The 15,688-nt window shown below is 41.0% G+C and overlaps 1 protein-coding gene across 22 annotated transcripts in view; it reads left to right on the top strand.

Moving 5' to 3' along the window:
• LOC115639502 (perilipin-3-like) overlaps positions 1-15,688 on the top strand; it is a 122,893-nt gene that overhangs the window by 39,011 nt on the left and 68,194 nt on the right. For 7 of the 22 annotated variants that reach the window (XR_003997692.1, XR_003997693.1, XM_030542403.1 and 4 more), the window contains exons 4-14: positions 1,067-1,149; positions 1,450-1,702; positions 2,120-2,316; positions 2,560-2,682; positions 3,310-3,619; positions 8,475-8,526; positions 8,767-8,821; positions 9,392-9,442; positions 10,969-11,131; positions 13,481-13,938; positions 14,560-14,622. Coding sequence is in view for 5 of the 22 variants with exons in the window: in XM_030542403.1 (XP_030398263.1) it covers positions 1,067-1,149; positions 1,450-1,702; positions 2,120-2,316; positions 2,560-2,682; positions 3,310-3,619; positions 8,475-8,526; positions 8,767-8,821; positions 9,392-9,442; positions 10,969-11,131; positions 13,481-13,938; positions 14,560-14,580 (1,766 nt within the window). In the remaining 17 variants the exon portion in view is untranslated. Of the gene's footprint in view, positions 1-1,066; positions 1,150-1,449; positions 1,703-2,119; positions 2,317-2,559; positions 2,683-3,309; positions 3,620-8,474; positions 8,527-8,766; positions 8,822-9,391; positions 9,443-10,968; positions 11,132-13,480; positions 14,623-15,616; positions 15,639-15,688 lie in introns of those variants that run through there. The other 15 variants (XR_003997705.1, XR_003997703.1, XR_003997702.1 and 12 more) reach the window with 5 other exon arrangements.

The following is a 15,688-nucleotide window of genomic DNA, read 5'->3' as shown; positions in this document are numbered from 1 at the left end:
GGCTCTACACACCTTGTCAGGAAGCTTCCATCTCTAAAACTCAGGTGCATGAAGATCAGTACTGGAGCAGAAGCTGGCAGTGGGAGTAGTGTGACTATAGAGGAATAAGACTGTAGCCCATGCATGTAAGCTAACATCTGCCAGAGGCTAACACAGGACTTTGCTTACACTAATTACTATTGTTGACCCTTCACTGTAGCCAGGAGGTAGGGTTAGTGCTAATCTCTTGGTTTATAAGGAGCAACACTCTCTCTTTGACAGGTACCTAATTGCAAAATGAGAACTCCTCATTCTGCAACCAGAGAGGCTCAATCTAGGCTGTCACCAGCAGAAGTTGGTCCAACAAAATATTACCTCACTCACCTTGTCTAATATCTCTGGACCAACATGGCTACAACAACACTGCACACAGATCACAACTGCTAAACTTTTTTTTTCTTAGCTAGATGCTTATGAGGCAATAGCTCAACAGCAATGGCTGCTCCCTCAATTGTTTCCTTCATGAGAACAGTTAGTTGGACTTATTGCAGCCAAGGCATTGCAAAAACTTCTTGGTGCCTTCCAGAGGGATGTTTGATTAAAAAGCTTCAGAGCTGTAAGACTATGGGGTGATATCATTGCACTTTATTCAGAACATAAAAACCTTTCACTTGGAGAGGGAGCCTGGAAAGTGATGCCTAGAATGCTTGGGTAAGAGACAATTCTGCAGTAAGTATAGATGGGAGAAGAGAGTGTTCAGATGCTAGGCAGGAGAGAGTGTTCAGATGCTAGTCAAAACCATCTTAATTTAGTTGCCCAATTTAGGATGCATGAGAGGAAACATGGAACTATTGAACGGGACACCATTTTTCATAAAAATTTTTACAAAAGAGTTCATAACTTGGAGAGGGAGGCAACCACCTTGGATGGGGAAGGAAGGGGGAAATGTGGAGCACCTACAACCCAGAACAATTGCTGCCTGAACATATTGGAGAACTGAAGCTCTCATTATAGATGTGAGCCAGGTTCTGTAAATATTACAATAGCAAAATGGAGCTAATAAACTGAACTTCTGGTTTTTCTATAGGGACAACAGAGGAGGAGTGTGTTTCTGAAATACCTGACAAAGTGGAGGGGAATCTACCAGTCCTTCAACAGACTGCTGATGAGGTAACTTTCACCACCCTCTCACTAGACAAAACATCATGACCTTATGAAAGGGATGCCAATAATGGGATGCTTCATCCAGCAGAGGAACACTCCATACTAAAAGTGGTCAAGAGGCAGGAGCTAGTGTCTCAATAGAACTGTGGTCTGATGCTTAACAGCAAGATGCAGTTCTTCCCCTGAAGATTTGACCTATGGGGCAGAGCAGGTGGTAATCCCCTCCCCCAACCTCCATTTCTGGGTAAATGTGGTGTTATCACCCTGAATTACTGTACAAGATCTTGCTTGATCACTGTTCTCTAGGCTACATCTGAGACACTGGAGTTGGCCTCTGTCAGTCTGGAAGAGGTCAAGGAGACCATGATCAGAGTGGTAGATCGGACCAAAGAGGCTGTGCAGGACAGTATGAAGACCACCAAATCAGTGGTAACTGACAGCATGAGCACAGTTGTGGAATCAAGAATGGGCCAATTGGCCATAAGTGGAATGGAAGCAGTGCTGGAGAAATCTGAAGAGCTCTTGGATCACTATCTTCCCATGACAGATGCTGAACTAGGTCAGAACACACACATGAGTGACAGGTCTATTATCTTAAAGTTTAGGATAATCCTCCCTTTGGGCCAAATGTCTCTCTAGGCTTAATCTTCTCTGGCACCAAATGCTGGCTCATTTTACAGCCTTTTCATAGCTGAGACTGAGGGTTAAGACTTTAGTTGGTGGGCATGTAATCATGTAAAATGACTTGAGCAACAAGTGGGGACAGGGTGATACTAGAAGGAATGATGGGCATGACTTCATTAGAAGTCAGTCATTAGCAAAGTATGCAAAATTGTAGTAATGCTGTGTGGCATGTAGGTTTTTGTTTTAAGGCTGAAGCTACCTCTGTGATACTTGATAGGTGCTAAGACACATACTACTTTCACCATTTCTTAACCTGAGAGGGGGTGAACAACCTGAACTCTCTTCCCTCTAGCTGAACTTGCTGAATCTGTGGAAGGGGCTGAAGTGTCTTCAGCACAACCACAAGAGCATCGGAGTTACTTTGTGCGTTTAGGCTCCCTGTCAACCAAACTTCGCCAACGTGCTTACCGCTACTCCCTAAACAAGATGAGACACACCAGTCAAAGCATCAGAGAGGCTCTTTCCCAGCTTCATGAAACCATGGGACTGGTAGGAACTCCACTATATCTTACAACTGATGCCCTCCAGGGCAGGGAACACTCTAACCACATGTGTCTAGAATGTGGTACAATGAGGCTTAAGCCTCATTCATAGTTGTGCTGTGTAACGAGACCCTTCTACTCTTGATGCTTTGAGCATACCACACTGTGGGGTGAAGGCATGTCAAACAGTGGAACTAGAATAACTGATGTGCAAATGTCTCATCTCTGGATATGCTTCATCCACTTCTAGATTGAATACCTTAAGCGAGGTGTTTCTCTCCAAGAAGTCCAGGAGAAGTTCCATCACATATGGCTGAGCTGGAATAGAGAGCAGCCAGAAAGCAGTGAAATCAAGGATTTGGGAAAACCAGAGGTATGTATGCTTGGGTGTGTGCATTTTGGGGGGCAGTCAGTCAGCTCTGGGCTGAGAAGGTAGCAATTATTCTGGGCCTTGCAGGGTGTTGTCTTTGGATAAGTAGCTCAAACTCAGGTGATCTTAGGTTCATTACAAAAAGTTGTTCCCTTTTTTTTGAGCCTAATGAGTGGCTTCTTTGCTTAGACGTCCCTAAAGTGATGTCACACCAGCAAGGTCTCTGCCCAAGAAGCATAGTTGCTTTAGATCCATGTTTACTATTTTTAAACCTCTGCACAGTCTGAAAACTGACTGTAGATCATGGGCTTGCAACCAGTGAAACCCCTGTTACTTGGCTTAACTCTCTTCTGATCAACCTTACACGGCTTATTGCCTGTTATTCTCCATTGCCACAAGTCCCTTCTCTTAGGGAAGGTGCACCTTGTCCTCTTCATGTATCCTGAAAGAGCACTGCACATCCATTGCAGACCTTGTTGGTGCGAATGGCCTTTCCATCAGACCTCCTTGACTGCCAGTAGTACCTTGCAGCATAACTTGCTGCCTTACAACACCCGAGGCAATAGCCGTGGCAAGTTTGATCCTTATTGTGTTCTAAACATTAGAATTAAACTTATATTTCTCCAACAGATGGAGTCTGAGACCCTGGCTATGTCCCGCAGCACTATCCAGCAGCTGCAGGATGCCTGCCACATGCTAGTATCCAGCATTCAAGGTCTCCCCACCAACTTTCAGGATAAGGTGAAACAGATGTATCGCAACATGGAAGAGCTTCATGCATCCTTCTCCACTGCCCATTCCTTCCAGGATCTCTCCAGCAGCCTCCTAACCCAGAGCCAGGAGATGGTGACCAAGGCCCAGGAATATGTAGATGAGCTGATGGCATACGTGATGGAGACTGCTCCTCTGTCTTGGGTTGTGGGACCCTTCATCCCATTGGGTAAGGGGTCTGCAGATGCCATTGAACCACACAACCAAGAAAATGAAGCTGAGGAAGCCTCCAAGTCCAAGGAGGCCCCGTGACCTAGAAACCTGAAACTTCTAAGAACGAAGGCAAATTTGTTCAGTCTTCCTTCTGACTTCATGTGTACTGGCATATGTCAAGGAAGACACCAGTGGCTAGTACTCATATGCACTGTGCCTAATTCTCTTGTAATTTCTGGAGGTGGTGTTGTGTGACTGCTATAATGTAGATCACTTCTCAGCTCAGATACTACTTTGTTTGTGTTATCACGGTCTTCAAAATAAAATGTCACTTCATTTGAATGAAGGTCTAATCTGCTCTTTCTAAGAAGTGATTTCCCGGCCTCCAGTAGACATCTGTGCCTGCCATTAGTCATGCTATATGTAGCCTTATTTGCCAGTAGCAGCAACCACTGGCATTAGTGTGTAGATGACACTTAAAAGCCTGGGAAGCTTACCCCATATACTATAGAACCAAATCTAGAGCCTTAATTTCTAAGTAGTTCTAGATCACCACTACTCAGACCTGTAAACATGCTCCAGTTTCTGGTGAAACGGGTAACAGAAATAAGTGTTGCTCTCATGGCTGTGGTAGAATTGCACTTAAGATTTCAGGTTGCTTTTCAGAAGTTGCTAACAGTGCAGTTGGTTAAAATTCCTACCACTATCTAGCCAACCTGGGCTAGATACTACCTGGGTTGCTCTGTCCTGGCCCCTGCCCCAGGAGAGAACAGGCCTGGGATTCCTTTGCCTTATCTTAAAAAAGGGCTGTCCCTAGAGGGGCTCTAGGGCATAAATGTCATGCCTATTAAAATATTGGTTATTCAGGTGGGGGATGTGCTAGTGTGTAATCTCAAGCATCTATAAAATCACTTGGAATCTGTAGCAAGGCTGCATATTTCCAAACCTCACAGCTGGAAATGTGAAAGGTTGCATGTGTATAGCCTTTCCCTGAGGAAAGCAGGCCCTTTAAATCCACATCATAGGGTGACAGGTATCAGGAGTAGCAGTGTTTGGTTTTCTGTGGGTACAGATGGAGTCTGGTGGTACCAACAGATTTATTTGGGCATAAGCTTTTGTGAGTAAAAGACCATTTCAGATATCCTTTACCCACAAAAGCTTATGCCCAAATCCATTGCCTCTAAGGTACCACCAGACTTCTCAACCCTTGTGATCAAAAGGGTGAGTACTTCAGCTTTTCCCACAGCCTCAGGCCAACTGTCAAATATGAAAGGCCTCAATCACTGCTATGAAATACAAAGGAAACTATACAGATTAAAATAAGAGCCTTTGAATATCAAATGAAGGTGATACAGTGCCCATTAAACAGAACCCATATCCTCTGTATTGTGCACCACATACCCTAGAAAGCAAAAACATTGATTGCCCTTGTGCTTAAAGGTACTTAGGCATTGCTCCACTCAGCATTGCAGGACCTGCTGAGACAACTTTCACTTACAAGTGACTTCACCACTTAGTGCTTATATCACTCTTTGAAAATGAGACTGACAGTGCTGTCACAGGGGTCTTGCAGAGCAGTGTTCTAAAACCTCTATAGATCAGAGCAGCCCACTTTTATTTTGAAAGTGCTTTAACCTAAAACCCAGGCCAAACTTGAGGGTGCTATGATAGCTTGGTTACCACCTAGATCCTAGGCTCTTTCCAGCCCTGCTACTCCCTTGAGACATTTCTATGCTTTGTGCCTCTCTAAAGGGCCACATGTTACCACTTTGTTATCCCCATTTTACCTTTCTGTAATCATACTGAATACTAGTAGATTTCAGTATACTGCAACTAGCATAAGGGGGTCCAGCTGCAGCAGGGTAGCACACACAAGCCTCAACTGCAACTATTACAGCTGTGAATTTACTAATGTGCACAAGAGCTGAAGTTTGCTCAATGTAGCTGTACCCAAAGTCAATGGGAGAGAAGCTGTTCCAGATGCATTTTTCTAAGCCACTCTTCCTACAGAGGGGAAAATTGATCTAGTGGTTCTGGAATACTTACATTCTAAAAAGCCACTGTGAATGCCTTGCCTACACTAAAAGGAAGATGCAGCTTATTCGAGCAAAAGTTCGTTGCCAGTATCATTTATGACTTCAGCAAATGAAATAAGTAGGGCTGGCAATTAATTGCAGTTAACTCACACAATTAACTCAACTAAATCATGATTAACAGTGCAATTAAGCACATTTTTTTTAAACAGTGGAATACCAATTAAATATTTTTGGATATCCTACATTTTCAAATATATTGATTTCTAATAAGCATAATACAATCTGTACAGTGCTCACTTTATATATTTTTTATAAATGTTTAGACTAAACATTTTTTTTCAATTCACCTACAAGTACTGTAGTACAATCTCTGTATCAGGAAAGTGCAATGTACAAATGTAGACTTTTTTTTTTGGGGTGGGGGTTACATAACGGTTCTCAAAAACAAAATGTAAAACTTTAAAACCTACAAGTCCACTCAGTCCTACTTCTTATTCTGCCAATTGGTAAGGCAGAAAAGTTTGTTTACAGTTACAGGATAGCCTGCTGCTTATTTACAATGTCACCTGAGAGTGAGAACAGGTGTTCATATGGCACTTTTGTAGCCGGTGTTGCAAGGTATTTATGTTCCAGATATGCTAAACATTCATATGCCCCTTCATGCTTTGGCCACCATTCAACAGGATATGCTTTCATGCTGATGGTGGTGGTTAAAAAATAATGCATCAGTTAAATTTGTGACTGAACTCCTTGGGGGAAGACTGTATATCTTCAGCTCTGTTTTACCCACATTCTGCCATATATTTCCTGTTGTTAGCAATCTCAGATGATGACCCTGCACATTTTGTTTTAAGAACACTTTCTCTGCAGTTTTGGCAAAATGCCAGGAAGGTACTAATGTGAGATTTCTAAATATAGCTACAGCATTTGACCCAAGGTTTAAGAATCAGAAGTGCCTTCCAAAATCTGAGAGGGACTAGGTAGGGTGCATGCTTTCAGAAATCTTAAAAGAGCAACACTCAGATGCAAAAACTACAGAACCCAAACCACCGAAAAGGAAGATCAACCTTCTACTGGTGACGTATGACTTGGATGATGAAAATGAACATGCATTCTTCCACTCTGCTTTGGATAGTTATTGAGCAGAACCCATCATCAGCATGGATGCATGTCCTATGGAAGTTGAAGGGACATAAGAATTTTTAGTGCATCTGAGACATAAATAGGTTGCAATGTCAGCTACAATAGTGCTGTGCAAATGCCCACTCTCACTATTAGGTGACAAACAAGAAGCAGACAGCATTATCTCCTGCAAATTGTATCCAAGTCTGTTTGTCTGAGCGATTGGCTGCAGTAGGACTGAGCGGACTTGTAGGACAAAGTTTTACATTGTTTTATTTTCAATGTGGTTATTTTTTGTACATAATTCTACATTTGTAAATTCAACTGTCATGATAAAGAGATTGCACTATAGTACTTGTATGAGGTGAATTGAAAAATACTGTTTTTGTTCTTTACAGTGCAAATATTTGTAATAAAACTATAAAGTGAGTACTATACACTTTGTATTCTCTGTTGTAATTGAAATCAATATATGTGAAAATGTAGAAAACATCCAAAAATATTTAAACAAATTGTATTCCATTATTGTTTAACAAAATTGCAATAAATTTTTTTAATCACACGATTAATCGTGATTCATTTTTTTAATCGCTTGACAGCCCTAGAAATAAGCTATATTTGCAAAGAGGTTTCCTCCCCAGTATATCTGCATCTATACAGGGTGCTTTTGAGGGCATAGCATTCCTAATTGACAGTTATGCCAGCAAAAGGCAGACAAGACAAGATATTTATTAACCTTGCAGAATTCCTTATGTATGCATAAATGACCTTTAATAACTCCTTAACTATTATCCCAAGATACCTACCTCTCTCTTTCCTGAAATTTACCAGTTCTCCCCCCAACCTTCTGTGAGAGAAGAAAGGAGAAAAAAATAACTAGAAAAAGTTTGAGTTTAGGTTGGACTCATGTAACCTAATGCATGTTAGTTAAGTGATCTAAACTCAGCTATTTTCCAAGTGCAGACCCGGGACAACATCTTTAACATATTAGCTGGTCAATTTCTAACCTAGGCTCCTGTATCTATATTAATAAAAAAAAAGATTGGCTTTAGCTACCATGGTGTAGCTGAATCTGAAGTAAATTCAAAACTTTCCCTAGTTAAGGCAAACCCTAGAGTGTTTCACAGTTTCAGTCAAGATGTTTGGAAATTATGATAAACCAAATCAAAAAGGTAAATTTTCCAGAAGTGAAAAGATCTCTTGTTATATGCAGAGCTCCCAAATACCATCTCCAGTTTGCCTCAAACTTTTGAGACAAATTCAGCCCTGGCAGATGAAAAATGTCTTAGAACTTGCTTTATTTCTGGTAAATTTAGGGTTAAGATTTTGTGCAACAGAGAACAAATATTTGCAGGACATGGGTCTTAGGCAAAAAGGTGCAAAACAGGCTGATCATGGAAGGTCAGCATCCCTAGCTATTAAACTGCATTAACACTCTACTACAAATAATTAGTATAATTACAATATAGTATTCTTAGAACTTGTGAGAGACTTTAAATGATCCATACCAATCAGCTGGGAAACCACACACCACTCCTCCTTTAGTGTCTAGTGTGTGTTAGCAAGGAAAAAACAGCTTCTCCTAATTAGCAACAGTTGCTAGTCAGGGTGTGGCATCCTAGAAGAGTCCAGTTGAATGAAAGAATAGTGCCAGTCAAAGAAATAGATAGGCTACCTCTTACATTATTTTAATTAACTATCTTTCTCTTTCAGGTCTCCAAGATTTTGGAGTAACTTTTTGTGGTGAGACTGACTTTGAGGGTTAGTAAGTATGTTTCTCTTTTCCCTTTCTCTCCCCACACCCACCCCATCCCTGTGTTAGCTTCCTTGAGAGAGAGTATTTTATATCAAATATTTTGATCTCCTCCTGATCTAAAGTACAGTACTCACTGTTTCTTTTAGGCAACACAGTTTCAGATTTCTCATATTTCTATATTCCATAATTAAAGGGGTTCTGATGTTTGAGTTTTCATAACAAGAAATTGTTGACTTTCTTCCATTCTAGTGTATATCTGTGTTCTGGGGTGCTCCTTATATTATTGTTCTTGAAGGGGTCAGTTGTAAGTTAATTTTCTCTCTGAAGGTTCTGTGAAATCTTTGTCTTGCTACAGGTCTGAAGTGAAATGGGAAGATCTAAAACTAGCTCAGATTACAGTTATTGCTACTATCAAAAGATACAGTAGAAAAATGGTTATTGCCATGTGTTGCTTGGCTGTTCTTATGTCTACTGTACTTGTATTTGGACTGCCTGGCTGTGATGCTTAACTCTGTGTCTTGAAGAGGGAGTTGAAATGAAGGTGGATTTTATTGGTTTGTCCGTCTGTCCACTAATCCCAATCCTGGATTTTGTCAAACCTGCTTCACAACCTTTAAGAACTGGTTGTTGTTGTTTTTTGTGTACTTAAAAAACACATTTGGATATGATGCATCTCCCCTTTTTATTCTTTTGTCTGCTTTAGATGCTAGTTGTAGTAGTTTCTTGTAAGAAGGGTACAGTTGGGACTTCCTTTCTATGAAATGCAGTGATAGAAAGGATGTAATGTTCTTGTGCTGCAGTGTTCTGTTTGTATGGTGTTGGGTTACTGTTTACTCTGCCATTTGGACCTACAATAATTTTTCTTGCTTTTCAGTTTCATCTGATTAGAACACATCTTCAAAAACCAAATAAGAACTCAAAGCAGGTAGGTGCCTTCAGTAGACATTTAGGCTTTTGCAAGTAAATTACTGATCTTAACTTTTGGGTGTTAGCCACCCGTTGACTGTTCTACTCAGTATCATTACTCTCTAGAAACCAGTCACATTATACAGTCCTTGTTATTGCTGTAGTGGCTTCAGAAAAATCTAGAGCTGGTCAGAAGAATGACAGTTCAGTCTCACGAAAACATCTGAGGTTTCACTATTTGTTTTTGTCTTACATTAGAATGAAAACACAACTTTGGAATGCTTTTGCAAAATAGAATTGTGTTAAAAATGTGTCTTACAATCAGAAAGGCCAGGTTTTTTGATCTCTCTCTCTCTCTCTTCCCCCTCCCCCCCCCCTCTGGTCAGAAGTGACCAGGGAGCCCAGGATATGAGGCCTTCCCCTCAGAAACTTTGTTGAAACCGCTTAGTGTCTGTGGAATGTTCTGGCTCTGACTAAATAGCATATTGAGGTGAAATTACATTTAGTTGAAAATATGCCAATCAGTTCTAGAAAAAACATGAAAGGCTATTAATTGTAGATGATGTTGAAGCACAATGCTACTCCCCGATGTTATTACGACTCAATTAACCACATTTTATTAATGATAATAGTCATTTTTGATGAGGGGCAATTCCTGAAAGAGCTACATGTCCAATCTGACCTGAATGATCCTGTAGCTTTCAAAATGGAAGACCCTAACTATTAAGGGAACCTGAAAAGAGAACTGAGGAGAGGGAATGAGCTTATGCCCTCCTCTTTTTTCTTTTTTTCTGCTTCATAATACATGAAAGCAATATGAAAGGACTTTTTTTTTTTTTGACCTCTCCAAAAGTGTCATCTTGATTGGTGATCATTTGACATTTTAACCCTTCTCTCATTGAGATTCTAATTTTCACACAGAGACAGTAAACTGGACAGCTGAGGGAAAGAGATGTTTAGCCATACTGTTAACTTCTTTCTTAACACCTTTCTGAGTCCCACAAGTTGTATGATGTGTTAGAAAAGATAGTTATTTTAAAAGATTTAATTCTCCCAATTCAAAGAAGATGTGGAAGTGCACAAGGCCCATTTTCTAAGCACTCCTCTCCTCCTAGGTACTCCAGAAAACCTAGGGAAATTTAGTCTAATATTTCTAAGATTAAAAACATGCAGAGTTACTCTTCTGCCTCCTTCCCTGCAATGATACTGTGAAGATACTGGCAAGAAGAATAACAAAGCTGTTGAAGCCTTCTTTGGAAACATGATAAAGAAGCGAAAAGGCACACCCAATTTTTAATAAATGCCTCTTGCAAGTTGCAAGAAACTAGCAAGATAAGTACTCTTACCTTGGCTACTAGACCTCATAGTTAAATAGATCCCTGCAGTGGATACACAGACTCTTGAAGTAGCATGATTTAATTTGAGTCTTCAGCTCTTAGAGACTTCTATTGTCAATATCCACAACAGCTCCAAAGGGACTGATTTCCTGGAAACATAGGTTATGGAGGAAGGACTAAGTCAATGACATGATGCTTCTTTTTGTAGGATGTATTCAGCAAGGTCCTCAGTCAGCTCTTAGTCCATGCTGACCATGGCCTGGGTTCCATGCTTCCACCTCTGAAAAGGAGCACTACTGAAACATCACATTTCCTCGTGATCCTTCCATCAGTGATAATATCCCCAGTTATGACTACACTTGAACCTCAAGGTGAGTAAATCATGGGATGAAGTTGGATTTCTGTACTTATCTCAGAGGTGACATGCAACTAAAATGTACTGCTTTCTATGTGTGACCTTAGGCAAATTACTTCACATCTCTGCCTTGCTTCCCTCCCCACCCTCCTATAAAATGGAGGCAATGCTATGTGAATTCCTTTGTAAATTAGTTGGAGGTTTACAGATGAATAGCACTGTGAGCTTACAGTTACCTTCCCTCACACTCTAGTCAGAACAGAGCTTTAAAGTCGCAGTTCTAACTCTGAGATCACAGCAGGATTTGCAAGTGTGGGATGGACGAGAAAGTGGACTGAGTGTCCTCTAGATTTTCATGAACTGGATATTGTAATATTTGGCGCAGATGGGAAGGGGGCTGGAGGTACATTTTAGAAGACGGGATAGAAATGTGTTGCTTGCAACATGACTTCATGGAATTGTTTGCAGAGCAAAAGTGTAGCTCTTCCTCACTTTGTCTGCTGCAATTGTAATATGGTTTTGAAAAGAGCCTACCAGAAACTATGGTAAGGCTGATATTGTAGGGTCCTGTGACTCAAACATCTCAATAATTTGTTTATGGTGGGTTTTTGTGTCTGTGTTTGGTTTCAAGTCCAATTGGAAGCACAGCTGAAGGAAATCAAATTCACAGGAATAGTGTGTTGTCTTTTTTTCTGAAAAATGAGGCAGAAATAAAGGCACAATGCAGGGAAGAGACACAGAGAGAGAAAGTGTAGGTGGAAAACTATAACCAGCTAATTATTTGTGAATCTTTGACCACCATCCCTCCTCTCTGCTCACTATTTCACCTAGTCTTCTGTGACTTATTGAACATCCCAAATTTAGGAATGGTTGATGGGTTTTCAAACAAGAAAAGGAAAAAAGAAAAATGGCTTGCCACTAAAACTTTTCCTCTTTCTCCAACTTCCAAAAATGTGGAGCTACTGTCTCCCAAAATTAGTCTGAGACCATATTCACCTTGCTATGTCCGTCCTTAAAGTCAGATCTCTTAGCCCTCTAGGATGAGAATTTTAGAGAATTTAAAAGAGGTGATTCCCAGCTGTTATTAGGGAAGACACTATGCTTCTAGCCCTGGAAAGTTTTGATGACTGAAGGTGTAGAGGATCTGGAGAGGCACTCCTATGCAGAGAGTTATTTGAAGTCACTTTTTGGACTTGTGGAGACAGAGACTTTGTGTGTGGCAAGCCAGGTGTAAATCTCGAACACACTAAGTGGCTGTGTGGACCCTGCTTCAGTGCAGCAAAATTTACCTAGTATGCAATGACATACTACTCTTGGAAAGAGGAGCAGATCATTGTGCACTGGGAAACATTTAGTACACGGCAGCAAGGTCCATATGACCAGTTAGTGTGCAGCACTGTAATGTGCTGTAGATTTACATCCTGGTTTGCCATGCGTTCCTTCTCTCTCTTTCAAGGCAAATCCTTTTATAGTTCCTTCAGAGCCTTGGATCATAAAACTGTATTCCAAGCCCATCCTCACACTTCCCCTTGATTACAGCTAGAGTTGTGGGTGCCTAGCATTTATGAAAAACCAGGCACATGGTAATGAAGACACCAACCCTTACAGAGAGAGTGGCCACTGTAATTCTTTTTAAAACATTTAGATTCCCTCACACACTTTCTGTAACTCAGGGTAATGTTCCCACCTCCTGGGGAAACCCTTCACACCACACCATGTAGTATGTGTAGAGACTGACTTATTTATTTATTTTTATTTTATATATAGTGATTTTTTATTACATCTTAATTTTCAAAAACACCATGTACCAACTGTCACGGTTCCTGAGGTAATTGCACCTCTGATGCTCTCATGATCTCCTTGAAGGCACCCTCTATAGGTTTCAGACCTCCAGCCATTCTCTGTCTTGAGGAGGAGTCCCATGACACTCTCCCTCTAGACTGGGCATTTAAGCTGCAATTCTTCCTGCCCTTTGGTTTGGTTTTATGTCCAATTGAAATACAGTTTAAAGAAATTGAACTCATGGGAATAGCAAGCCTCACTTAATATGGCTTCTGAAGGGATATTGCTGTGATGTATTCTTGATTCAGAGCGAGAAGCATGGTTAGGTCTTGGCACCGGCCAGCATCTTGGAAAGCTGTTTTAGAAGAATAATCATTCTTGTGTGTTAGGTCAGAGCCATGAAATAACGGGGAGAAGGCTGGACCATCACAGACCAGCAGCAAAGCACATGCTAGTGAATACGGGTTTTTAGTGGCAGCTCATGCTTTGTCCAGCCATCCTGAGAGTGGGAGCAACAAAGTGAATATTAAACATGGCAGCCAGGATGATGAAATCTCAAACCTGGATTTCTTTGACCTTACAGGGGAGCATGAAGGAAATATAATTCCTGTATTTGGCCTGGAGGACAGAGAGAAATCAGAAGATGCTGCTTGTAACAGGTTTGCTGCAGGACCAAGTCATTGTGATGTACCTACTGGGAAGAGCAACCTCAAAGAAGGAGATGACCCCCCAGCGGCGGCACCAGGGGGGCAAGCTTCTCCAAGCCATCAAGCTCAGGAGGAGACAACAAAACTTCAGTTTACAGAAAGTGAGAGAGTCATGTCTGCAACAAGTAAGAGAGTACTGGAGTTCTTAGAAACCAGCCATCGGGAAGACTCTGAGGCCATACAGAGCATGGAAACCCAACTGAGGGGCATGGGGGTAGCCTCAGTTATCATCCATAAACAGCTGGAAGCAATAGTTAATCTCCTCAGCCAGCCTCCAAGGCTTGTCCCTGCACAGCCAGATAGCTCCTTCTCTGCCACACCCTGTGTAGAAAAGGTAGATGTGATCCAGAGAGTGAGTTGCTCTTTGGAATCATAAGAGATGGCTCCTGCCTGGTGTAGCTCTCGCTTGCAGAGAGTGGCAATGGAACAAGCCTTGTTATCAGTCATCATGGCTAGGGAGGGAAGAAGAGAGCATGTGGGGCTTAATCTAAATATGGTATCTTGTATCTCTTATAATGCTGTAAATGTTTTATTGGTCAAGATTTTAAAGAATAACAATCCTATGGGGTAGTACTAAATAACACATGAGGGAAAGCAGCAGATGAGGCATTGTTTGACTAGGATTTTTGAATCTCCACCTGTTGTTGTCTCTCTATTTGATACAAAATGTGTGTGTGTGTGGTTTTCTTTTTCTGGAGATATTTGAAAATGTCTCCTAACAATTAAACTTTGCTATTGATATGAGGCTGTGCATGTGGCTGGTTCAGTTATCCTTAAGTTCTCTTTGGATAAGTCTGTGCCAGGTTGATTTGTCATCTTGGTCTGATGACTATAGGTCACTTTTCCTCTTGGGTGTATGGTTTCACTGTGATTTGTCAGCAAGAGAGGATGATCCACCATTTGCAGTAACTGTACACGATATGTCAATGGTACCTTTCTCCTGATTGCCTTTTAGGTGCCTGAATCTCCATTTTGATAGAGGGAAATACGCTTTCTGAATCTTGCTTGACCACAGAAGGTACTCTGCCACTGTTAGCGGAAACCATTAGCCCTTCCTTTCTCAAAAGGAGTTGCGGGGTGTGTGTGTAAACAATATATTCATACCTTACTATTTGAGGCCATCAGGTGGTCTGTAGAGGAAGACTTTGGGGAGGGATCGAGGAAGAGGAAGTGTTGCGTGAGTGGGAAAGGACTGTGTGAGGACAGAGGACTACATGTCTTGGGCGGAGGGGGTCCTCTGTAGGTTTCAAGAACCTTCATGAGCATCCTTCCTTTATCACTGCATTTATGGTGCAGCTAATTTACAGCATGCTTGGCTGTGTTTAGGCAGTGGCTTGCATACTGATTGACCTGCCAGCATTCTGGAAAAAGCCATCAATATTTGGCATTCACTGCCCTAAGTGGCATTGTGTATGCCTTGGTATGTGGCTGCAGCTGAAATAAAACTTGCCTGCCAAAAAGAAGCCAACTTCCTGCATTCAGCATTGTATTGTTACACAGCTCCATTGCAGAAGAAATACTTCAAATACTTTTTTTAAATCCAGGATCCAACTGACATAGGAGGTAAAGGATTTGAAAACCAATAGCTTTCTGTAAAGCTATTTTACAATTTCACCATATTAGCCCAGTAGGTTATTAAAGAAAAATCTTTAACTGACCCAATTTAATCTTTCCTCAAACTACCGGTCTCTAAAATTTAAGGGCCTAATTGAGTTTTGACTGAAGTCAGGCTTCTGCCATTGACTTCAGTAAGAGAAAGGGAAGATATGAGAATTTAAATAGTATGGCAACCAAATCTGATCAGAATTTAGAATTTCCAGTTTGTCGGAAAATTGACACTACAAATCTTGTTCTCCTGATTCGTAATGAAAACACTTTGAAAAACTCCCACAATGAAAATTTAGAAAGAGAATTTAAAAAAAAAAAGGACATCACAATTTTCTAGATTTTTTTTCGAGTTTAAAGTAAAATTTTTGAAATGATTATTTGGAATTTTTAAAATCTTTCTTAAGATTCTCTTTTTTCTGAATACTCTCCAATTTTTCAACTTCCTTCTGAACTGTGGACAGGAGACCTGAACAAGG

Source organism: Gopherus evgoodei, chromosome 1 (genome assembly GCF_007399415.2).
Source record: "Gopherus evgoodei ecotype Sinaloan lineage chromosome 1, rGopEvg1_v1.p, whole genome shotgun sequence".
Lineage (NCBI taxonomy): Eukaryota > Metazoa > Chordata > Testudines > Testudinidae > Gopherus > Gopherus evgoodei.
The sequence above is the reverse complement of the archived record's forward strand: the minus strand, read 5'-3'. Positions and strand labels throughout refer to the sequence as shown.